Source organism: Rhipicephalus microplus, chromosome 1 (genome assembly GCF_043290135.1).
Source record: "Rhipicephalus microplus isolate Deutch F79 chromosome 1, USDA_Rmic, whole genome shotgun sequence".
NCBI lineage: Eukaryota > Metazoa > Arthropoda > Arachnida > Ixodida > Ixodidae > Rhipicephalus > Rhipicephalus microplus.
In genome coordinates this window covers 30,123,485-30,150,460 of record NC_134700.1, presented here as the reverse complement: position 1 = coordinate 30,150,460, position 26,976 = coordinate 30,123,485, and the positions used below count along the sequence as shown (strand labels likewise).

The 26,976-nt window shown below is 43.1% G+C and overlaps 1 protein-coding gene across 3 annotated transcripts in view; it reads left to right on the top strand.

Moving 5' to 3' along the window:
• The window catches only part of LOC142812623 (COP9 signalosome complex subunit 9), a 148,445-nt gene extending 121,965 nt beyond the window's left edge, over positions 1-26,480 (top strand). Inside the window, exons 3-4 of one of the 3 annotated variants that reach the window (XM_075891640.1) lie at positions 25,550-25,647; positions 26,387-26,480. In XM_075891640.1, the coding sequence (XP_075747755.1) occupies positions 25,550-25,614 (65 nt within the window). In that variant the 3' untranslated portion in view covers positions 25,615-25,647; positions 26,387-26,480. The other 2 variants (XM_075891648.1, XM_075891634.1) reach the window with 2 other exon arrangements.
• The last annotated feature ends 496 nt before the right edge of the window (positions 26,481-26,976 follow it).

The following is a 26,976-nucleotide window of genomic DNA, read 5'->3' as shown; positions in this document are numbered from 1 at the left end:
CACGTGAGCGTGTCCTATCCTGGGGTGGGCCCATCTTTTTTGAATGTCGGTATTCTCCACTCTCACACAAGCATTTTTTCAGCTGAAGCTTATGCAATATGGGCGGCAGCAAAACACATTAAAGAATCAGAAATAAGTAATGCAGTCATATACATGGATTCATTAAGGGTTGTAAAAGCTTTAAAAACTATCAGAAAGTACAAAAATCCTGTCATTGTTTCACTATACCCTCTCTTCTGTGCCATTTACTCATCGAAAAAGCATGTAGTTATGCTGGGTGTCAGGACACCGTGAAATTGAGGGAAATGTACTAGCAGATAAGCTCGGAACATCTGTCCATGCGAACACTCCGCAGTCATCTGTAGCGGTCCCTGTAATGGACTTGAAATCTTTTTGAGAAAAAAAGCTGAGGGATTACTGGCAGCATACATAAGAAAAAGGACATAATAAATTACATTTAATTAAGCCTTACCTTGGTGACTGACCGCTAATATCACAAACAGCCGTACAGAAGTCGGTTACGTGTCGAACACACATATAGTACGCACTCACACTTTATGTCCGGTGGTGATCAACCAATGTGCGAGAAATGTGGCGAACCCCTTAGTGTCCTACATATTTTGATACAGTGCGGTTAATTAGACCCTATTCGAAAAAAGCATTTTCCAACACCCTACCGAGAACAAATGCCTCTTCACCCTGCGTTGTTCATCGGTAGAGATCCACTTTTGAAACATCATTCATTATTCGCATTTTCAAAAGATGTTCGCAACTTCCATGTGGTCTACCCTGGTAATCTGTAGAACAGCCTATCACAAGAGGTTGTTCCTGCTGTATATGCATTACAAAGCACATGTTTCGCAGCCCTTGGAGACATGGACGCCGGAGAGACATTCGTGCTCTATAATCTCTTCATAGCTTTATCATCGGAACTATTGACCACTAGTTTTCACTCTGCACATTTAATCTCACTCTCATAATTTTATTCCCTGTATGTTTACCCACCTATAGAGTGAGGAATATTAGGCCCCTTTACAGCCACTCATCATACCCATAGCCCAAATCTTTTGTTGCATGGACTGGCGCTTTTTGGCCATAGCGTGGCCCTTGCGTCAGAAAACACTATATATCATCATGAATATATATATATATATATATATATATATATATATATATATATATATATTCTAGTAGATCCTCCGTGAGCGGTCACAACGTGGTTTATTTCGACGTTTCGGCCTAGAGTCTGGCCTTCATCAGGAATAAAGATACAGTTTGTCGGTGCTCAGCTTTATACAATCTTGAGATTGAATAAAGCTGAGCATCGACAAACTGTATCTTTATTCCTGATGAAGGCCAGACTCTAGGCCGAAACGTCGAAATAAACCACGTTGTGACCGCTCACGGAGGATCTACTAGACTATATGCAACGCTACGGCCACTCAACCACCATGCCTGCCTATATATATATATATATATATAGATGAGAGCACGCTTATCTTGCTCCCAGGCGCCTTTGGCGATATACCCTCGCTCCCAGAGACTCCATAATTTGTTTGCAACTGTCAAGGCGCGCCTCGCTAGCATGCAATGCAGTGGCTCTGGGAGTTTCTGGGAGTTTAAAATGCGAAAAAATGCCTGTTCACGCTGCCCCCGCTTAGAAAATGTCATCTGGGTACAACTGCACTGTCATCTGATGTGACAACAACCAGCGCAAGAGGAAAAGATTGCTGAGCGCTGCCTGTGAAGTTCACAGCGCATGGTGGAAATCGTGCCGGTGTGGTGTTTTGCGATAGCACAGATTTTCATCCACAACGAAAAACGCAGAGCTCCGCTGCCTTAGGATATAATCGCAATCAGCAAGAAAAACTACGAGCCCCGTGAAGTATAGAAGTACACTTATTTCGTTTATTCAAGCACGACTCCAGCTGTTTGAGTTTACAGCCGTGATTTGCATGCAGTGCGCCTGTAGCATGAGGCACAAAACTATTGTCGTACTGTTACGCAGGCCGTATGTCAATAATAGAATATACGTATTACAACTCACGCTGGAATGCACTCACTGCACATGTTTAGTACAACTGCAACGGCCTACTATCGACATGCCTTGACTGGTTCTAGGCAAATCTACAGATGTTTTCGACCGGCGTCACCGTAGCATTTTAAAATCTAGTTCTGGCTGGCACTTTTGGAGCGTGTGTGTGTTCCGAGTGCTCGGCAGGACTGGCAATTAATACACATAGGGTGCATGAACGTTAGTACCAGATTCTAGCGCTACGTTGACGCCAGCTTACAGCACAAATTCGGCTTTGTCACAGCCAAGGCTTACTGCAGTTAGACTGAGTTGAAAGCAACACTTCTCGCTGTTCGCGTTTCTTTCAATCGCAATAGTACGTACCTGATGAAGGTGCCTATGTAGTCTGCAATGTGCGTGCTGCAGACATTCCGGACTGTCGAGGAAGGTCTCCTCAACAATTCACACAAAATCAGCATAAATTTCCAGTACAGGAATAGCGCGAAACATCCTTACAGCCAGACACGAGTTGTGAAGTTTCGCGTTTGATTTGCAGAGCGTCTGCTCGCCTGGCAGTTGAGTGTTGCTTCACCGTGCTTGCAACAGATGACGCCACGCGCTTTTCAACATGGCAGGAAGCACTGAGCTCGCTGTGTTCCGGTGTATATATATATAGATGTGGGATGCTATGATAAATGGCAGACGTGGCCTGGCTCATACCCCATGTTTATTCTATTCTGACTTCTTCCATCTCTGCTTCTACTACATGTCGCTGCCTTCCTACGTCACAGGATTCCTCCTCCCCCCTAAAGAATGTGCACGTCAAAATCAACAAAAAGCATAAAGTGAAGAATGTCAAAATGCACTGTAGTTCAATTTCAGAAGGGAGTTTTTTAACTCGCACAAAAGCTTCACAGCAGAGGGCAGCAGTCCGGTCATATCTAGATTGGACCACTGACTAGCCACACAGGCTAATGGTCCAAATACTTTTGTAACCATGTTTTTGTATTACGTTGATTGAATAAACACTGATGATGATGATGATGATATCTAAGGTAGCTCTGGTGGACAAGGCTGGCTGTTGCGCCCGGGATAGCATAACCCCACCCAGCGCATCTGCAATGATGATGACACGACTTGAGGTCTTGTGAGGAATGAACAAGGCTTGAAATCTGTGTAGCATTGGATTGATGAATGTCTTTGGCATCGGATTCAGCGCTGTCAAGGCAACAGACGCTTTGCTTCTAGTCGGCGTGCGTGAGAGCCAAGGTTGATGGATGATGTCTTTTTTTCTCCGTTGTATACAGGGTAGCTTCATGTCTCTTTCGTAACTTTCTGTGGCGTTCTCTCAGTTTGTTGGATTGCAGACACGGCCTTGAGAACTGGTGCAGAAAATTTTGTCGATGTTGCTTTCTGCGAAGATGGCTTATGCATTGACTTTGTCTATACTTCTTTAATTGCTGTTGGTCTCTTGTGACCTTTAAGCCACAAGTGTACTCGTGAAGAAGTTTCACTTGATCGTTGTTCTTGTTCAAGTAGCCGTTGTAATTCCTGGGGTTCATGGATTTGCCTTTGTTGAAATCGCTCATTTTGTTGCGAAAGTTACTCAGATGGGTATCTCTCAGGAACATCAGTCTGCTTTTTTTTGCATGGTGATGTGATCAGTAGACATTCGGCAGTGGATACTGTACTGCAGGGCTTTTCTTGAGATAAAAGCAGCATGGCAGACTGATGAGAAAGCTTCCCAGATGGTTGTGTGTCATCATACATTGTAAATGTTTCTGTAAGTTCACAATGCGTCGGCTTTGGTGGATTTGAAACTGCTGTAGCGCTTCGACTCACATGTGTGTTATCACTTGAAGATGAGAGCACAGCAGGCCTGGCTTGAGGTGCTTCTGTTGACGTTTATTTTTTCTTTTCTGTGTAATTGAGCTGACAATGTCTTTTAAAAGACTCTGGTCTTGAACATCTGGGTGTGGGCTGATATTGTGAGGATTCATGAACTTGTCACGCTTAAATGCCGTCACGCGTCCGAAGCCGTGTGGGCTATGTGTGCCACACGAAGCATCAAGTGATTCGGGTTGTTCAGTAACACCTGGAGTGTTATTTATGGTGCCATAAACTTCAACCGTAAGTTCCAACCATAAGTAATCCAACCGTAAGTTCGGTCTTTTGGCAAAATGGTCTACATTCCTTTCGGCATACGGTGGCATTAGCTTGTCTACTGCGACGTGCAAGTCCCTACTCGGTGTTGTAATGCGTGACGTGTATTTGGACGAGGGATATGATGGTACAATGATGGACTATTTATTCTGAAGTGTTGTTTGGGAAATATGCTTACTGCGGGAAGACCTCGCGTAACTGTGATGGGCGAGTTGAAAAGGCTTCAGCCCATGAGGTATGGACAGGTCTTCATCGTATTCTTTGAAACAGGTGATCATTTTTGATCTTTTTCCAAGACTCATCGTTCTTGAAGATGGGGGTGAGGTATAATTTGAATGCCTCATCTGAGATGAAGTCAGTGGAGTTGGTGATCATCTCCAGTTCCGACCAGGATGCAGTGGCGGCGTGGAGCTCGAACAGGTTGAACCAGTCCTGTACGGGTTCGTCGTCCGCTGATCCGGTGTACTTGGGGATGTCAAGGTGGTCTGATGGTGCTGTCGTGATGCTGGTCTTGGTGTAGAGTTGGGATGTACTTGTGGTTCACGTTAGGTCACTGCGTCTTGCTGAAATGTTCGATTATGATGGCCAGTTGATGAAGTAGCCGCCAGGTCTTACCGGTCGACTTGTGTGACGCTATGAGAAATGGCAGACGTGGCCTGGCTTATACCCCATGTTTATTCTATTCTGACTTCTTCCTTCTCATCTTGTACTACAGGTCACTGTCTTCTTACGTCACACTCATATATATAAGAGAAAGAAGTGTGTACTTAAGGGCTCGTTTTTCCTTGTTTTGATGCAATAATAATGAGATCTAATAGACAGCAATGCCAAGGAAAGTATAGGAGAAGATATTAGACCGAATTGCTATGAAAATCCGAAGAAAGAAAAGTGGGTGAAAAGATAATGTGCCGTAGGCAGGAACCGAACCTACGACTATCGAGTAACGCGTTTGATGCGCTACCACTGAGCTTCTGCGGCGGCTATCCTCCCAGCCACTTTATTGGGTTTATATGTGAACTTAAGCGTGGGAGTGTCTGTCAGCGCCCTCTGTAACCATAGCGGCGAGTGTGGCACACTGTTTATGAGCCTGTATGGCTTCACCTAGCACGTGAACCTATTACAAGCTGGCAGCTGACCAATAGTCCCTCGTATATAACCTAAGACACCAAGTCTGTCAGTACGAAATCCTCGTTAATGAATAAGAGAAACAAGTTCGTTTTTCTGTGTTTTGACACAGTGTTAATGAAATATAACAGACAACAATGCCAAGGAAAGTATGGGGAAGGTATTAGACAGAATTGTTATGTAAATGCGAAGAAAGAAAAGTGGGTGAAAAGATAACTTGCCGTGGGCAGGAACCTTGGCGAACCTGCCCACGGCAAGTTATCTTTTTACCCACTTTTCTTTCTTCACATTTACATAGCGATTCGGTCTAATAGCTTCCCCTATACTTTCCTTGGCATTATTGTCTGTTAGATCTCATATATATATAGAAGGTAGCGATGTCTGGTAAAGGCTGTTGAAAAAGTGGAATAGAAAAAATTGGTTCCAAATCTGCATGTTACACCGCAAATGTAGTCGAAAACGATAGTCTTGTGCCTGTAGAGAGTGAAAAAACGTTTATTTGATATTCTGCGCAAGAACATTGGCTGGAAGCGCTGACTTAGTGCCTCGAGCGGGTAGCGGAGGCGAACGAGCGCATTGAGGATGTATGGATGGATGGATCGATGTGGCTGTACCCTTTAGATCGGGCGGTGGCTAGCGCCACCAAGCCGTAATACCTAATGGACCAAAAACTATATTTATTTTTTTTCCCTTAAAAAGTGAGTTTGAGGATTCGTACTTTGCAGTGAAGAGTTTAATTTTCACTCGTGCCTTGACATTAGCCACCAATCAGATAACCTACTTCTAGTTAAGTCTACCCGCTTAAAGTTTATTTTGCCCTCCCGGTCCCTAAACCCCAGTGCTTTGAAGAACTCTGCGCCACCATCCTGAACTATAGGGTGAAGCCCTTTACAGAAAATTATCAAGTGTTCGGCAGTTTCTTCTTCCTCTCCACACGCACTGCATACTGTGTCTAGCCCTTCGTATTTGGCCCGATATGTCTTGGTTCGCAGTACTCCCGTCCTGGCCTCAAACAGTAGAGAACTACCCCGAGTATTATCATAGATCCTTTCCTTGGCAATTTCCTGCTTAAAAGTTCGATAGATCTCTAGTGCGGACTTCTTAATCATGCCCATTCTCCACATGTCAGTCTCCGTTTCCTTCACTTTCTTCTTAACCGATAGTTCTTTTTGGTTTGGCCACCTGCTGTTTTCTAAGTATTTACCAGTCAACTTCCTTGTTCGCTTCCTTCATTTTGTATCGACATTCTTCATGTACAAGTAGCTGAAAACCTTCCTAGCCCAACGCTCTTCCCCCATTTCTCTCAATCGCTTCTCAAATTTTATCTTGCTGCTAGCTTCCCTGCCCTCAAATGATGTCGATCTCATATCACCTTGTACTCCCTGATTTGGTGTATTCCCGTGAGCTCCTAAAGCAAGCTTACCTATTCCACGTTGCTTAATTTCTAATCTTGCTTGAACTTCTGATCTCATGCACAAGACCGCATTGCCGAATGTCAGCCCAGGAACCGTGACCCCTTTCCATATTCCTCTCACAACATCATACCTATTGTAATTCCACAGTGCCCTATTTTTCATGACTGCTGCATTCCTGTTACCTTTAGTCGTCACGTATATTTCGTGTTCCCTCAGATACTCGGTCCCATTGCTTATCCATACGCCCAGATATTTGTATTTATTTGTTATCTCTTGCGTGACCTCCTGTATTCTAAGCTCACCCACTACCTTCGTTGTCATTGAAAATCATGACTGCTGATTTTTCCTTACCGAATCTAAAATCTAACCTATCTCCCTCATTCCCGCAGATGTCCATCAATCTCTGCAAATCTTCCTTGTTGTTGGCCGATAGCACTATATCATCTGCGTACATTAATGCTGGTAGTGCCTGATCAATAAGTTTTCCTTGTTTGACTAAAGAGAGGTTGAAGCCCAGTCCACTTCCCTCTAATTTTGCCTCTAATCCTTGTAGGTACCTCATGAATAATAAGGGTGACAGGGGGCACCCCTGCCTAAGCCCCCGTTTTACCTCTGCAGGCTTGGATACCTGTTTTTCCCACTTTATAACTACCTTGTTACCTTTATAGATATCCTTTAAAAGATAAGTGACTACATGTTCCACGCCTAGTGTGTCCAGTATTTCCCACAATTCCTGTTGAATCACGCTATCGTACGCTCCCTTGATATCCAAAAATGCTAGCCGTTAGGCACGTTAGACACAAGCGCCATCTGGCAGTTATCTTCGAAAACGAAGGTGTGCAGCCCGCGGAGAAAGATGCACGCCAGTCTCGGAGGTGATAAGGTGTAGAACGCAAATCGACGGGCAGGTGCCACCACCGTGATGTCATAGCAAAGCATTGGAAACACCTTTTTGAGCATCACGTTTCACTGTCAGCGCAGCGCCATAAACGCTACATTACTTGGAGTTTTTGTGTGTGCCTCTTCTAGTGTAAAGACAGACATACAAAACTTCGAAGCGTTGTTATGGCGCCTCAGATATGCACAAGAATTGCTTTTAATTGACAATCGCACAACTATGAATTCTAAACCTTGAGCAGTATTGGTGGGCGCTGAGAATGGGGTTGGCTGTTTTGTGCCGTTTGAGGTATCGTTTGGCCGGACAGACAAACAGGCAGAGACCAAGATTTTTTTGTCGAAGGTCCCCAAGAAAGACTTTAATAAACATAGTGCATGAGCCAGGCCACATTTCCCACATATAGCGTCACAAGTTTACACTTGGCTGCCACTTTGCCACTCATCAACGAAGCCCTCAAACGACGCCTTGACAGCATGTGGACTGCAGAAGCGAATCCCCACTGTAAGCAGTGACTAGCATCATGGCAGCATCACTGACCCTTTTCGACATCCTGAAGTACTCGAAATGAGCGGACGAGGGACCCATAGAGGACTTCTTTTTTCTCTTAGAACGACATGCTACCGCTGCATCATGGATGAAACGGGAGATGGTCACAAACTTCAGGGACTGCGTCACTGAGGAGGCATTGTAATTTTGCCCCACCCACATCTTCAAGAACAACGAGTCCTGGCAAAAGATCAAAGGGATGATCGCCTGTTTTAACAACTATGATAAAGAACTTATTTAATGCCAACAATATGGAGACAATTGCATTCAGTCGTCACAGTCAAAAGCAGTCTTCACACGTTGGAACACCAAAAATGAATAGGCTCATGCAACAAGACCAATCAAAGCATCCGCTCACTGAAACACGACCTGATCTGTTGCCGCGAAGAGTTAATCTTCCACAGGGCTTTGGTACTGCATGTAAACCACATTTACGCCATCACTGCACATAACGACTCATGTTACCGACCACCCTGCACATTGTACTCTTCATCTCGCAGACTTGGCCCACATTCTGGTTTTCCATCGCGTGAATGTTCGGTTCCTCACAACACTCACCTCTCATCTCACACGCTCGCTACAGTCGGAATAGAGCAGCAGAATTCGTAGGATACTCGACCGAGCCCTGCTTCTTCAATACAGATTCATGCTTAGTTGCGCAGACGGACCGACAATTCCAATTAAGATCCGGCGAAAGCACGCCTGTCGCGGTGTCGCCATCCAGTTTCCAGCCACATGAAAGTCAGAACAACACAGGAGGCTTGGAAGCATCAACTCCTGCTGCGAGCCAGAAGCGTTCAATAATAACGGTGTCGCAAGAGCCTTCAAAGATCTGTCAATTCTAGTGCACAGTCTTTATTGTCTCACGAGAATCGGGACAACCCAACTACCAACTATTTAGTAGTCACATCAAGTTTCAATGAAAAGCAGCCTCGTGTTACTAAAGGAATACCACCTTGTCAGAATCCGCAACGTGAGCAGTGTCATCAAGAACAAAAAGAACTTCAGCAACTACGACAGTTACGTCAACTAGCACAACAACAAACTAAAATGAGACCACAAGCACATATGCGGCTTAAGGATGGTCCTCAGAAATGACACCAACTAAAGGAAAGAGAAAGTCAACATCTGAGCCATCTTTGCAGAAAGAAATGCCAACGAAGTCTTCTGCACCAGATATCAAGGCATCGCCTGCAATCCGATCAATGGAAACAACACCACAGAAAACTAAAAAACAGACTGAACCCTATCATTTGTACAATGCAGGAGCACAGACATCACATCATCAACTTCAGTTCTCTCACACGCAGGCTGGAAGCACTGCTTCTGTCTCAGCCACAACTCAGATTAAAGCACCTACGATGCAGAATTCTATGCCTACGACATTTGACCTTCAAATGCTACAAGTACTTTAATCTGCCAGGTGTTGATTGGCCAACAATGACACACATTAGTCACTGCGATGCTTCCGCAGATACCATGATAGACATTGCCTTTCAACATGATTTATCACAGGTAGTTGAAAGTTACACAAGGATTCAAGGCAGCTCGAAATCAATTCTAGACCTTGTCTTTGTTTCTGGAAATATAACACATGATTGCGTTTGTGACATTGTTCCCGGTATTTTCGATCACCTTGCTGTAGTGCTAACCGTGTCAAATCTTTCTGTCTGTGAAAAACCCAATGTGACTACTTTTTATAACTTTCGTAAAGCCGATGATGAGTCGATACTCGATATCCTTTATTTTCATTTTGATGATTTTGCCGATAGTGATGATAGTGTAAATGATCTTTGGATTAAGTTTACGGGCATTGTAAGCAAAAGCATTGAGCGTTATGTCCCAACCACGTGTAAAAAGCCCAGAACCAAGAACCTGTGGATAACTAGGGAGACATTGAAATTGAGAAGGAAGGTAAAGCGATTAAAAAAGAAAAGTAAAACTTATTGTGCTGATTTCAGTTGTCAAGAAAGAATTGCAGAATTGACATCTCAAATTAAACTTAAGGTTATTTCAGATAAAAAGCATTACTTTGGTGAGTCCTTACCTAGCTTCATTACTTCATCGCCAGAGAAGTTTTGGAGAACAATTTCTCCTAAGTCAAATGAATGCGAAATATTTGATGACAATGGCAGAGAGATAAGTGATCATGAATCAATCGCGAACCTTTTTAATGAACACTTCAGATCTGTTTACACTGAAGACAATGGTACCTTGCCAACTTTTGATGTCTCCTTACCTCCCATGTCTGATGTTGTTATCTCGGAAAGGGGTATCTTAAACATGTTACTGAAACTAGACACGAAAAAATCACCTGGCCCTGATTGCATACCCAATGACTTTTTAAAAAGGTATGCAGAATGGACATCAAAGTATTTGTACGTGCTGTTCTGTAAATCATTACTCGATGGTGAACTACCGCATGATTGGATAACTGCCCGAATTAAACCATTACACAAAAAGGGAAACAAAAACCAGGTCGGTAACTATAGACCAATTTCATTAACTTCAATATGTTGCAAAATATTAGAACATATATTACACAATCATATCGTAGAGTTTCTCAACAAACACAATTCCTTAACTAGACATCAGCACGGATTTAGAAAAGGTTTTTCAACCTGCACTCAGCTAGTTGAAACCGTACATGACTTTGCGAAAAGTATTAACCACGGCAAACAATTAGATGCTATTTTTATGGACTTCGCCAAAGCCTTCGATAAGGTTTCCCACAAAAAATTACTTTTTAAATTAGAGAAAATACTTAAAAGCAAAAAGTTAATGGGCTGGCTCTCTTTCTACCTAACTAAACGACAACAACTTGTTTCTTTTCGCGATTGCAACTCAAAATATGTAATGGTTGGTTCTGGCGTTCCCCAGGGCTCAGTTCTAGGGCCTCTACTGTTTCTTTTGTTCATTAATGATATTGTAGAACAAATTCCTGTTAAAGTGAAACTTTACGCAAATGACTGTGTTTTGTACTCTGAGGTTCATAGCACATCCGACCAACTTCTGTTAAATCAGGCATTTCAAAAAGTAGCCTTCTGGTGCGAGGAATGGCAGATGGTCATTAACTTTGATAAAACTGTTTTTATGCGAATTACACACATGAAAAAACCTTTGCATTTCAGATACAATGCTAACAACACCTTTTTGACTGAAGTCACTAATTATAAGTACTTGCGGCTTTACATATCGAATGATCTCTGCTGGAACAAACACATTACACATGTAACGACCAATGCAACTTACAAACTGTTTTTTCTATGTCGTGCTCTCAAACTATCCACTCCTTCTGTCCGTCTTTTAGCGTACAAATCAATTGTTTTACCAATATTAGATTACGCCGCTATTATATGGGATCCTTTTACTAAGACTAACATTAACAAATTAGAAAAAGTGCAAAAAAGAGCAGTTCGTTTTGTCTACAATAATTTTTCGAGGAATTCTGTTACTGACCTATTAAGCAGAGCTCAACTTTCACCTTTATCATTAAGATACCGTAACTCAAGGCTTAAGTTTCTGTACCAACTAATTAACGGCCAATATCAAGTAGACATAGCCAATATTTTTTCTTTTTCTTCTGGCTACTCTACCAGGCAGAGACATGACCGCACCATAACCCCCTTTCCCACACGCAATAATTGCTTTAAGTATTCATTTTTTCCTCACACCATAGTCGAGCGGAACAAACTAACTAATGCAATTGTTTCAGCACCCTCATTGGCATTGTTTTCCTCGGAATTAGAAAGTGCACTAACCAGTTGAATTGCTAAATAGCATTACATACCACTGTACATGCTTGTATAATTGTAGTCTCCTATTTTTTATTGTATGTTATTGCCAGTTGAAGTTTGTATTTGCCCTATACACATTGTATAACCTGTGTATATTATATGTCATTGTACTTGCCCTTTGTTCATGACTAACTTCATGTACCACCCTGCTAAAATCACCAAATGGTGATTGCAGTATCTGTAAATAAATAAATAAATAAAGTACTTCCAAGCTTGTTCAATCCTTGCAGCTGCTCATGCAGTGTCATTGTCAGTGCAGTTGTGCAGGCCGAGGTTATCTTCTCCAGAACCCCACAGTCAGCCTCGCCCACCAGAGCTCCTCAAGATATGACCAGACTGCGTTCCTCTGCTGTTAATTTTTTGTGCAAGTTAAAGAACTCCCTTCTGAAATGGACTTGTGCACAATTTGACATTTTTCGCTTTAACACTCTGCTTTTCGTTATTTTGTTGATTGTGGCACAATCAACAAATTGGGGGCAATCCTGTGACGTAAGAAGGTAGCGATGGTTGGTAGAAGCCGATGAAGAAAAAGTGAAATAGAATAAACATGGTGCATGAGCCAGGCCACATTTCCCACATCTAGCATGACACACACACACACACACACACACACATATATATATATATATATATGTAAGCGTTCTTTTTTATAAAAGCTCTCCCGTAACTTGCTCCAAATTTAGATTTTAGTGCTCCGACAGTAATATTTTTCTGCGTTCAAAAATTGCTGCAAATTCTTTTTTGGCCATTGCACGCCTGATGGTGGATAATATAATCATTTCGTTTGATGTTTGTGGACAGCTTTCAGCTTGTACACATCAGTAGTTTTCACTTCATTATGGCTGAATCTTTCGACGGCAGTCGAACTAAACCTTGAGTGACTTGTAGCGATAAAAATGATGACTGGTGTTTGGAACGATGTCAAAGAAGGCACCACCATGCACAGTTTCCTCGTGGGCTTTGGTAACAGCCTGACAGATGACCTAATGGGCATCTTAGGTAACAGCGGCGTACAGTGACTCAGTGGATTTTGCTGCTTATTAGTATTTCCAGGCGCCGCTTCAGATGGGAGTGCAGTAAGCCGTAGAGTTTGCTATGCATACACTAGCGGGAACGAACTCTGGCGCTAGTGTCTATGGGAGCTCTGGAATGCATGGCACTTCAGCAAGCATGGGAATGATGCATAGTACATGAATTCGTGTTATTTTCATTCTTCTGGCTCCGTTTGGGTTCTAGTGGCTTGGAGCTACTTTTTCATGACACCACAATCAGCCAAGTTCTGCAGTTGCACTTCACCACACCTTTTAAGCTTACCTATTCAAATCAGGTCACAAATTTCAAAATGGTTCGTTCTCTTATTGGAAACAAAACCAAAACAGCAATAAACAAAGCCACAAGTGCGTTTGAAGCGCCCAAGCACGAAAATTAGGCAAAGCGTGTACTGCCCATCATTCCCATGGTCGCTGAACAATCCAACACCAGAGTCTCCTCTAGCTTAATTTAGAAAACGCTATGCAAAAGGCGTCTCCATTAGTGCAGATGACAACGTCACTGTTCCTGACTACATTGATGCTGATAATTATGGCTGACGTTGCCGGTGCCACTGAAGTGGACCCGTGCGGTAATGAAGATGCCAACACTGCCGCTAAACCTTTCACTGCGCTACAGGACGTGCACCGGCACTCACTGTCAATTATCGTTGTTGTGGCTGACGGGGCTAAATTTATTTTGAAAGCTTTACTGCTCTTATAACGAGGCTGACTTGATGAACAGGATAGCATGCAAGAGGCAAGACGAGTCTACAAACTATTTTCATGAGAAATGAAGTGCGGCAACTTGCAAAAAAGTTTGTCACCTTTTCTTAAGCATACTCTTAGCGAATCGTCGTGTTAAAGCTTATGATTTTCAAAAGACATTTCTATAGTTGCAGTGCATTAATATAAGCTTTAAATTCGTATATTTTATATATCGAACTATCAATTTATCTCCTTCAAATTTGATATATCTGGATAGACTATAATAACAATTTCCGGTGCCACAACGACTATAGAATTATGAGATACGGCACAGTGAGGGACTCTGGATGAAATTTCACTGCCTGAGGTTCTTTCAGACGCAGCTGTCATGTTAGCTTGTTAGAATTTATATTGAGCATTAAAATTGTATCATTCTTGAAATAGTAAATTCACTTTTGCTTCTTTTTTACTATAGCGGAATGATGCATTCTGTGATGCTTTTTCAAAATGATAATAGGATTATTGTTACTATCATTAGGATACCTCTAAATCTTTGTTGCAGACATATGTAAGAAGTTTTTTCTTGTTCAGTGGGTATTTTCTTTGCCAGTTTCGTATTAAAATTGGTATGTTGAAAAGATTTAAGACACAAATCAATACAGTTAATATCACAGATCTGGCTTTCAGGATGGATTGATGGATGGTAGGAGCATCCTATCAATAATGGGATGAGGACATGTGGGCTACTGGGCTTGGCCAAAAAAAAAAAAACATACTGCAGCCATTTCTTATTAATTAGTGTTGCGGACGTATTCAGCTTTCCATTGCAGTCCCTAAAACACAAGGCATTATCTGGGCTTGTGCCCAAGCTAGGGTGGCTATATAAAAGGAGGTGTGCCGAGTGCCGTTCGTTTTCTTTGTGCACAGAGAAGGTACCTCTGTGCGCCGATGCCACCAGAGATGCCATTAAAATTTTTTTTCAGTGCTCAATGGTTTTTACTGTATGCGAATCGTACGTTTGTGAGCACTTAAGACAAAGGGCCTAAAACAACGAATAAAACTTTACATTATTGTTTCATTCCTTACTGCAACTTAGGGTGCAGGTAGGGCTGTGTATACAAAGGCTGAAAAGCTAGAATAATCAATTGAATAGTGTTTTATTTTTCACGGGTGACTGCGTTCTGTAAAAAAAATTAATATGCCAACAAGATCGGGTGAGCTTAAATTTTGCTCTCGGACAAGATAGTGCTGGTGTACTCTGGCATCACTGATATAAATAAAAGTCCCTTAAAAATAAGAGTGTCCACATACAAAGTGTATATTTCACCTTATATTCATCAGTGATTTGGCACCCTTCACTCCAAATTGAAAATTTTAGGATGATTGAAAGACGTTCTGTACATTTTATTTTTTTAAGTTTAAATCGACTGATTTTCCAACAAAATTATGAAAGAAAATGACATCCCTGTGCTCGAATGTTGTCGCAGAATCGCACACTGAAATTTTATGCAGTTAGTTTATGATGGTAAGGTGAAACTTTTGGCACATAGATGTGCATAGCGATTTCTCACTCGCACCTCTTGGAATCATCATGTGCATAACCTGCTTTCATAGACAGCTTGGAGTAACATATTTAATTATTTTTTTTTCACAAACAAATATTCAGCAAAATAATTTACCACCCGATTTTGTTTCATCAAAGAACTTTGAAAAGGGTTGCTTTGAGAATCTTTATCATGGCTTGGTTATTTAAACATGTGTTGTGTAAACATTGGCTATGCAAACAATGTTTATGTAAAGCATCTTTCACCACTCTATTTTTCTTTTTTATATTTTTTAAATACTGCTTGTTGAAATATTTCCTAATATTCTGATGCATTTCAGTGTGTATATATATTGTGTGTATGTACTTGTATATCTTCTTTGAGCTTCAGAACATCACTTAATTTGTATCTTTGCATATTTCTGTATATTTTAATTGCATTTTGATATATCTTTCTTGATGCATCATTTATAGTGCATGTTTGTAAAATGTGATTACTGCTTTTAGTTTTTTCAATGTTTCATAATTGTTTACTGTTCTACTTTCCACCTGTCTAATCTTAAGCAGAATTGTGAGTTGGGCAAGTTCGTGTATGTTCATCGTGGAATATTTAACAGCGCAACGGGTTAGGTACGGACAGAGAAGGGACACAGCACTGAACACTCAACTGAAATTTATTTGTAAAAAGAAAGGACATATAGGAGATAATGAGTCATCAAAACTGTGCGCATGGGCACTTGTGTTTCAGTACAACACGCTTCATGTCTAGTCTAATAGGATGTTATATTATTCATCTTGAGGGGTGATAGATGGATGACCTATGCACTTGTTATTGGATTTAATGAAAAAAGCTTCGGCTATATCATGCGTGCGCTGATCCACATGTCTTTATTTCATGGAAGTTTTCTGCAAGTAGGGCACACATACGCATGATCTACAATGCGCTACCAAATGAGATGGGATTGCAGCACCTGATAGTGTCAGCTCATGCTTTTGTAAGGGCACATTAATTCACCGGCCTGTTTGGCCTATGTGTTTTCAGCCGCAAGATAGTGGAAAGCCATAAACTATGCCAGTAGCATAAAGCACATATTTGTAGACATGCTTGGAGTCGCATCTTTTCCCTTTCCCTGGCTGCTGACACAACGCTCTATCCACCAACGCACACACATTACCCACTTTAATGCATTCTGAGAACAATACGTTTTCGCCATAACAAGCACCAATGTTTTTCAAACCATGCGCGGTTCTGTGTGTGTATTGAATAACTGTATGCCTCTTTCGTGTTTCGTGTTTTTGCCACTATTGATAAGGATCACCATACCAGGTGCGTCTCGGACTGCATGAACACCGTTGTGAGGACTGTAAAGGGTAGAAAGTTGATGATGGCATCCCACCACTGCCACCAGTTGTTAAGGGCCTAAGGTTGATAGTAGGTGGCGGGTTTTCTTTTGGGTAGCTGGCTCCCCACCGCCGTCCGCATACCCTTTCTTTGCCAGTGAGGAGAATCGTTTGTAAGAGGGAAGAACGAAAATTTGTTTACATTATATATGAAAGATAGAAGCTGTACAGGGATCCAGAAGATTACCCATTATGTACTGCAGAGATTCAGCTCATGATTCAGCTCATGACTCAGCTCATGATTCCACTCATTTACAAAATGCTTCGGCTTTTATAGCCAGCCGTGCCCTTACACAGAGGTCCGAAGGAGGCGGTCACTACTCTTGGCACTAATCACGTGACGAAGTCTATGTGGTCCATTCACCAGAAAGGGTGCAGAAATTGCACCACTCGGCTGGGCAGAAAAGTCGAATAGTAGCACAAGCGCACCACATAATGACACACCCAGTCCACGCCGTGAAGGCACCGCAGGGCAAGGAGGTAGAGTTTGGGGAGGGAAAGTTGCGCTCCTCCGGGGAGATGGCCGCGGACCTGAATGTCAGCACCGGCCTATAGCTGCTGTCAGCTACCGGATTCCAGACACCCTCTCGAACATGGCAGCCCAAAGGCTCAATCCTGGGGAGGGCTTCTTCGACGTCTTCCCACGCTTTAGGACTGACGGTGCTTTTGTGACAATTTCGAGTCGCTGACGGCAATAGCCGACTCGAGAGGTTGACTTAATGAGACCGGCCACAGGGGTGCCGTCCCACGCTGTTCGAGCCCGTTCAGCAAAAGGCTTGTTTTGCAAAGCTTTTGTTGAGACCCCACTGATACCCGGAACATCTACAGGACATTGTCTTGCAGACTGGGCGCTGATGGGGTTGAAAGCCTCCCTAGTAGGCTGGCTTACGCACAATGGCGTCTGCCCAGATGAAGTGCCGGGCCAAAAGTAACAGCTCTTCCGCCGCCCAGAAAATCTTGGCTGGCCAGCGCTCCCAACCACTGCGCACGAAGAGAATGGCTGGTGACGAGGACGATGGCCTGTCTTGTAACCTTCTGCTGTGAACTTGAAACCAACTCCCAAACCACCTCACAATGACTGACAACAGCAAAACGAACTACACAACACAATACCATGCTGCAGTCAAGCACATTGGACTTGCTTAAAATCCTCCAGGCTTCTCAAGAAACACAAACAAGTTCTATTCTACAATTACCCAAAATTTTGTTCTGCCAAAGTTACAACAATCATGGAAGTGTAAATGCTTACGAAAGATAAAACATTTTTTCGTGCGTGAAAAGCACACAAAGGCAAATAGAGTTTTGGCCCCAGATAACCATATTCACACTCTTTCAAAACTATTTTTTTCCTACCATCCGCACTACAAAGTTGTACATCTAACTTCATGACTAGCTTCATGAAACACAACCAACTACAATGGTTTCACACGAATGCTACCAGACTCTATACACTAGGTATCTGTGTGCACTCTTCATTCTCTCAATACATACTTTCCAGGCATAGTCGAGAGTATCCACTTTTTGGTAAAGCGCAACTCTGTAAAACGCAGCTCTCAGCTCAAGAGATCACATGATCCCCAAGCACTCACTAAAATAACAAAATGAATAAACCTCGTATACGAACACGCCCATTTGCTGAATGTAGCCTCATGTCAGCCCATGTTTTCAAAGAACGCACAGGACTTTGCTCTGTACCGTAGCACGACATCTTACTCTCATCCAAAGAGTGCTAGCATACTAACACACCTAACCATAGGTCATATCGCTGTAACCTAGGCAACACTAAACATACATCTGAACGTAAATATTCACAAAGAACAACATGCAAAGAAAATAACACTTTACGTCGTACAGGTCAGGAGCTAAAACTTGGGTAAGTTTTGCGCTAAAAACCCTGTACCGAATGATTCTAAAACGTGAGCATTTCGAAAACCGCTTTTGGTTTTATTTTAAAACCTTGTTTAAAAATGCTCATTTACTTTTTTAAGGCGGTGTAAAACTTTGCGCTACATCAAAGGGCACAAAGCATACAAACTTTGGCTCCGCTTGACAACCCTAATGCACTTTCAAAACTAGCAGGCATACCAAATCTTCATCCCCCACTATTGTGCTCTTACATAAAAGAAAAACTCATTGCATGCAGTCGGTTGACTGATGTGGGTCACTGCATCCGCATAATGCCTAACAACTTACTCGAAATTCTTACAAAGTTTACAAAAAAGTATAGAAGTGAGAAACTAACTTAATAAACAAGCCGTGGTGATGACATAGGAATACTACTTTTAAACCAACAATAAGCAAACAAACATGCTTCTAAGAAAATTCCTGTATCCTGCGTTCTCTAGCTTATAGCTGTCCCTCACTCTTCAATCGTACCCGCGGCGGTCGTGGTCTTGGCGGATTTTGAGAACACCAGAAGCAACGACATGTTTGTGCTACCAGTTGAACGGTGCAGTCATGTATCATTCGCGATTTCAGCCTGCCTCTGTCAGGTTCGCGGAGCCCGAGCAATGCGTGGAAAAAAGTGGCCATGCCCTCTTTGGGCTCGCTCAGGCGGTATTTAGCTATTGTGGCTTTTCTTCTAGGATCCCTTTGACACTCCTGTTCCCGCTAAGCTTTGAATCTCCGGCTTGCATTCCGTCGCGGGGATGCGCGCTGTGGCCTACTTTTTTGACACTGGCGCCTTACTTCAAGCCACAAAGGCCTCTTCGTCAAAGTGGCCGATGAGCTACCCTCTTTTCTTTTTCCCCGATGCTTGATTCCTACTTCTTGCTATGTCGCCCACATACGCTTCACTCTTCTACGACGACGTTTGCGAACGACTTTTCCTGCACCGATAGGAAATTGGCCCCGGGTTGCGTCATCGATGGTTTTAGACCTCAAGGGTGCTTCTACACCACCTGCCACACTGCTTCGGTGATTTCTCGGCTCTGTCGCTTTGTCGGGCTGGTTCACCTGTGCTAATCCTGTACTCACGCGCACCCTGCAACGTTCTGTGGATAGAACAATGGGAAGACTTGGCGCTCTCCACGCGATTCCATTCGCTAAAAACCTGTTGTTCTTTTTCTTTTGGACCCGTGGCTTGGACGCATGCAGAGCAACTTTGACGCCGATGCGCATTGTTTTGCCTGCTACGCTCAAATGTTTCAAGCTTTCCTCAACACAGGTAGTGCCTTTTGTCTCACTCGCAGATCTCGGATGTCTCTTGCGTCTGCGCCACTTCTTGCGACTCGTCTCTGAGCCTCACGCTTGCTTCTCAAGCTTGAGAATTCTCTCGTAGCTTTCGTCAGCTATCTCACCAACGCAGTCTAAATGATTTTCGAAAAAATAATCTTTTTCATGCTCGAGACTGCTGGACAGGTTAACACACTTCGTAACAAAACAGCTGCTTCCTTTAGAAAAATCTCGCTCGCCTTCCTGAGAGCTGTCTGCAACTGTGCTGTTACTCTCACTCTCTTTCGCTGCTTCTACTGAGCTTTCTCCGGTGTTCTTGATCACTTCCACATTTTTTGCATCCACCATCGTGACAACCACAGTTGAGGTCTGTACCAGCTTTCTTAAAGCTATCCTAGCTGTTTCGCTAGCATTTAACTAGCACAGCTTCTTGTCGCACTCGCTCTTGCCTTTTTTGGCTTCTCTACTCAGCGCAGCATCTTTCGCAGCTCTCACATTCGGTTCATCTTCGAACCTGCTGCTGTCTTTAAACGTTCTAGCCTTATCTACGGCTATAAACTGCACCTCATTTATTTTTTTCTTGCACTTCTCGTGGGCTACACTTATGGATGGCTGAATCTTCTGCCACATTGTCTCAACTTTCTGTTTCAATAGTTCGAATAGGTCGAGTGCTCGCTCACGCTCTTCGTCATCTCACTCACGTTTTTCTCTTTCCTTTTCTTCTCTTTCTTTCTCCTTTTCATCTCTTTCTCTTTTTTATTTCTCAAAAGTCTTTACCACGTTTTTAATCTCCTCCTCACTGGCGTTTTGAGGATCAGCCTTACAATTGGTGTACTGCCCATTCCTTCCTCTTCTTTAATGCCTAGATGCTTACTCATAGCCAAAAGTTCATCTCTCCGCATTGACCTTCACACCATGGTCGGTCAATTTGGTCTCGTTGTCGGTCTTTTCAAAACTTTGGAAAAAGACCGACAACTGGCCAAGAGGTGTCATTAGATTTTAGTAGAAATTAAAAGACCGCAAAATATAGTCACTGATTCCAGCGTATTTTTTTTCACATTGTGAGGGGGACCTGCATTTTTAAGTCGTACTTAAAAGTAATAAAAACTGTCATGTGGCACAGCCTAGGGGAAGAGAATTTAAGCTACATTATGAAATGTGGAGTCGATCACTTTTCTGTTGTGTAGCCTGATTCCGGCTTGCACGACAGTCTCCAAAATTATGGCATGTATATTATTATACAGCCCGCTCAATTCTACGCTGCTTACAATTTTAAAAGAGTTGCATGGTAAGAAGCGGCATTGCCGCTCTGGCCGCTAGTGGACCAAGTCGAGCCATGGCGCATGCTTGCAGAGTGCACACATGCGCAGTAAACCACCACGCTCAAGCAGGAACAACTCTCAAACTTACTGTTTGCAGCATATGAGTATACGACTTCATATTCGCTGTAGATGAAAAAATTCGAATGACTAATGTTTTGCTGTGTTTTCCACCTAGTCATCCTGTCACTAGACATACTGGCTGGTAAGCTTTCTGTTATGCTAAAAAAAATGGAACCATATAAGATGGTCTAAGGAACGATCGATTTCCTGCTCATAACAGGTCAAGGTGCTTTCATATAAAACTTAAGTGTTGTCCTCAAGTGATGGTGTCATCTTCATCCTGCTATGTAAGAAATTCACAATGTTAATTCAGCAAAGTATTATTGATTTTTATGTCTCAGTTTCATTTGAAAAGTTGCGACAAAGTATCTCCCTGAATTCTAAATTGACTGCTGTATTTCGGTGCACAGTTAACAAATTTTCTCATAACTTGTCACTGCTTATATGAACTTACCTCAGTTCACATAAAAGTCGTTTTGTTAATGTCTATGACTTTTTGTTTCAGATTAAATATTCTTGATGCATAGAACAGTTTGAAAAAATGTTGCCTTACTACTCGAACAGTATTTGATTCGTGTTTGTATTCTATTTATTCGTATTGATGCTATTCCATTGGTATTTGATTAGACTCTAAAATCAGCTATTCACGTAGCTTTATAGGTATATGTCGTTGACAGAAAAAGCCTTTTTTTTTTTTTTTTTCAGAGCACCAGTTGCAAAGGGCCGTTTGAGACGTGGGTTCAAATGATACCAAGAGTTAATGCTGAATAAGTAGTGTTTGCCTTGTCTGTCACATCGTGGGCTATGTGACAACGGAGCAGATTCGTGGCATCAAGTGTGAACTATACAAAGGAGCTTGCCTCATCATAATTTATGTTGAGGCAAGCTGCTTTATGTCATTTCCCTTTATTAAAGGAGAATGGCACTCCTCATTTGCTTGTAGAGCCGTGGTGGTCTGAATTACTTGTCAGGTGGGCTGTACTACTTAATTCCTTCGCTTGATAAAAAAACTGACCATTTTTATACAGCTCATCTCCACGCACTTTGTTGAAGTCATGTAGCAAAAAAATTGGGCAAATGCCACAAGACCATTGCAGGGAGCATGTCTTCATGTTGACGCGGGCCAATACACGCTTTTAATTCCTAGCTCGCTGAAATTACTTATGAAGCCAAATGAACGATGCAATGAAAGAAAGCTGAGTAGGCTAAGTGCTGTGTTCTGTAGACAAGTTTTTGTTGCACAGATCAAAGAAACTTGCTTCACGTTCGAATGTCCTCTTTTTATCAAGGACTGTCTTTTTTTTTTCTACCGACAAAGCATACACAGGACGTTCTGACCAGCAGCCAGGGGATAGTAATGAGATTGAGAGAGCAGGCAACTTTTTAACCATTGAATACGCAAGGTATGTGATATCAATAATTCGCGAAATATTGAGACAGAAGCCCAACATGCATTGAACGATATTACTAACACATAGTGCTGCACAGTGCTGCCTACTGCTTGATAATGCATGCAAACACCATTTTTCAAAGAAGGGCGTGAAGTCAACTGCTTATATTGCACAGGCTGAGGAAAAAAAAAAACATTTGTAGGAAAATCTTTCTGCAGCCTTTATTGCTGCTCAGCGCAGTACCATTTGCAACATCGCGTACAATTGAACAGTCCAAACCCCCAGCATCCGCCCCACTACCCTTTCTTTTTCTGTCTCTGTCTGTGCCGCACACATTTTTCTGCAAGATTAGCGTTTTAAAGTGTAGCGCGCAAAAAATTTACACCATCTTCCCAAAAGCAACCCTGATAGTATGCGAAGCAGCAGCATTGTGCATGGGTTGCATCACGAGGTGAATGGCGCTAACGCGAATGCTGCGGTGCTGCCATTCGGAAACTGATTAGCTGCGCTTACCCTTGCAACGCCTGCCGCCGCCGGGTTAGGCCTAAACGCTTTGGTGAATGTATCGGCGGGCGAAGGAGCATAGTCTTCCGGGGTGCGCCTCATCGCAGATAAACGAGCCAAAAGAGTGTTACCATTTGATGTGCGCTCGATCATTGCGAGCGATTGAAAAGGTGAAATGAAGTGACACGTACAGCCACGTTTCATCGCATACGTTAAGTGTGCGTCAGGTTTATTGTACATGAACCGACAAGTTGGTGGTCGCGGTAAAGGCGTGTTTACACTAGAGAGACACTACACTGACATGACCCGGACGAAGACATGAGGCAGATGCAAACCATCGGCCGATGAGTCGCCCGTCGATGTAGTCACCAGACCCCATGGTCATACTAGGCCACCGCCGTCGATGCCTCAAAATACAGCATTTCATCGTAGTGTAACATGATGCCAGGCTGAAAACACCAGCAAAACACATCCACAGACCTGTTCTGAGCGAAAACTTTCTCCATGTCTTTGCTTCAAATGACCACAAAGCAGGCAATCTGGGGGAGTTAACAATGCCCTGTCCGTAACTTCAGCGGCATCTGAATAGGCAGTTTGAGCACCCAACAGAAGTCTTTTCTTCACTTCACCAAAGGGGGCTACGCGGCGTAGTTGGAGCGGGTCAATGGCAGAGCGGTGAGGATGGCTCAAAGTGATGTACAGGTGTGCAATCTTAGTGGGTGTGACGGCAAGTGCCTCCAATGTGACTACAGAATTGGCCAACGAAAGACTGAGCACGAGAAGGCACGGGCGGGGTCTTCGAGAGACCACCGGTGGACTGTTTGTGTCTTTGTAGTGAACATAGGCCAATGTCGAAAGAAAAGACACCCTTAAAGTCAGCCAGCAGGCCAAAATTGGTGCGGTGCCTTTCTATATAGATTGAACGCGCCTTAATGTGGTGAGCCGCGGTAGCGGCAAGTGTTGCTGGCGAACGGACGAGGCGGCAGCTGCATGGAGCGTGCGGCAGACGAGGGAGAAGGCGACGTCAGTGCCCACTGCGAGGGGAGCCTGACGTCAACGCATAGCTGTGGCGTGACCTACATGGCACTGCTCCAACACCTGCGGCTAGGGGAGCGCGTTGGGGCGCATTCATACCGAGGAACCAATTTGCAGCATTACACAGGCTAGTCAAGGAGTTGCTTTGCATTCAAAGTAGCACGAGTGATGTTTCTCAAGCATAAACAAAGCTACGCCGTACGTCGTCTGCACAACGCCACACGCCCATGCGTGGAGTGCCCCTTATGGCAACGGTGCACTTTGGCGACTAGTTTCCCATGTACCTTTCACACCTCTTCATTCTAGCCTCTTACACAAACATATGCCTGAGTGGATACAGTCGAGTCCGCTTATAACAATGTATGGCATACATTGTAACCTCTTATCACAGTTCCGGTCTCAACAGTATAACAATCAGAAGCTGCTGCACCATCAACTTTTGTATCATGAAATAACTCACAGCTATGCCTGTATCGCGCATAATCGGTGAGAACAATGAATTATGGCTTTTGGGCGGCAATGCCGAGAAATAGCGGAACCGGAAATCTTTGCAAAGAAATGAGAAAGCGAGAAATACAAGTTACCGAACGCCCGCCAATAACGCCGTCACCAAAACCCCAGCACACCTTTAAATTTGCAGTATGCTTCACCGCACGGTGCCGTAGTACTGCGGCAAAGCTAACTTTCAAAATGTGCTTCTGCATGTCAGCAGCGGAGGCTTCTGCTCACGCACTCTCAGGCATTCAATTTTATTAACAAGACTTGAAAGTGCTTCAGCATCCAAAAATTCAGGCGTCACACATCAGCTCATTATTTTTTGTCATTTTGCCTGATTAATGCTTATTGTAGAGTAAACGATGGCATTTATATCTGACATGTTGTTGACAACCCCTTGCTATGAGCGCAGTTTACACGTAAGCTCGCGGAACTGCACGTGTAGCACTTGGTGATGCGTGGCCATTCCACGAACTCAGTTTAGCTATGTTTAGAGTCGTTGCTTAGGCTGCATGAGTCCTTGAATAACCTTGTAACGTGCAAGCTTTGCCTGTGATATTTGTCACATAGCGCATTGAAACAGCATTGCTTGGCTTCGCTTGCACGGATAGTATACGTTTAAGGACCATGTCTGTGCATGGGGATTAAATGATAAAATTACCGATGTTTTGCGTCGCTTTTTCTCTAGAATGCGACACTTCTTCTTAGTTTTACTGTTTACGAACTGCGGTGCGACGGGAATACAAGAGTAGCATACGAGGAAGAATTGCTGCATCTGTTGATTGCTTTCTGCCCTTGAATTGTAGACTGCAAACTCGAGATCACTTCGCCGGCTGCCCTTCAGTTTCTTCAGCGGGGTGAAAATATTAGTGAACTTGTGTGGAGAGTAAATTCTCAGCGAACTAGAGTACAGCATGTACTTCTTTAAAGGGCCTACTGGATCACTCGCTTCCCGTGGCGTACACCATATCTTCCTGCTGGTTTCTGAAGCATAGTCATGCCGGAAAACTGAAAAACTTTGTTTTCAGGTGCGTAGTTCTTACTGTTTGTTATTGGCACAGTTTTATGACACAGTAATTCATATGCGACACCGTGAAGCCCTGCTAACAACCTGACACGGCGCTGCTCATGAATGGGCTGCAGCGCGGAGCACGCCAATTTGTTTCATTCACTTCCGCACAGTGATGCCACCGGCTCAGTACACGTTTTCTATTGCAATCAGCGGTTATAACACTGAAATTGTTATGGCCCTTGGAGTTTTCCTACTAGAAGATTTTACTGTATTATTATTATTTATTTAGTTTTGTGGGCCAAAGCAATGATTCAAGTAGCAGGAGCGCGGGTGTGAAGGCTCTCAGAATTTGTACCACTTGGGTTGGGAATTCAGTCTACGGATTTGCACTATGAAACTAGCATTTTACCTCCATCGAATTATGGCTGCAGTAGCCAGAGTAAACCTGTAATTTTTTTACATTGCAGGGATTTAGTCTTCGTCAACAATACAGCTATAATGTCACTTCTTTCTTTAATTGGAAGTTACTGCGAGAATTCCATGCAAATTTGAAAAAAAAAAGAAACAGAAATCACTCTTAAGGGACAGAAAGGATCAGTTAAGGGAATTAGTTGCGTATTCAGTTTTTGTTTTGATTGATACCTGGTGTATTAGAAACTTGGAACTCGAGTGACACGCCCTGTTTGAGGCGTCAACATCATCATGTAATTTGAGGTTTGTTGTGCTCTCTTAGCAGTTCTGCTTGTTTTTTACAGACTTCGACGACCTGTTCGATGACGAAGACCTCCAATGAAGCCAGCGTGGCAGCCTGAATTATATCGCCTATCAATAAAACGCTTCTATCTAGCTTCCTTGGAAAGGTCACTGGAAAGCTTCCACGGACAGTTGTGAATTGCTTGTATGTCAAGCCACTGAAATGGTGTGGTTGTTGCAAACTTATAGGAATCTCAGTTTATTGTGGGATGAGACTGTCGAGCAGCTTTGTATCTCGGTGACCGGTTCTCAACAGAAGGTTGTAATCGAGCAATCTGATGTTCACCAATGCCCCGCCGCGGTGGTCTGTAGTCAGCTGCTAACCCACAGGTTGTGAGATCCGATTCCAACTGTGGCGACCGCATTTTCTATGGAGGGGGAAATGCTGTAGCCTTGTGTGCTTAGATTTGGGTGCATATTAAAGAACCCCAGGTGGTCAAAATTTCCTGAGACCTTCACTATGGGGTCTCTCATAATCATATGTGGTTTTGGTCAAACCCCAAATATCAACCAATGATGTTCACCAAGCTCCTTATATTTGGCCTTCCGAATCAGCCACGTAAAGGGTTATTCGAAAACTCAAGCTCTGATC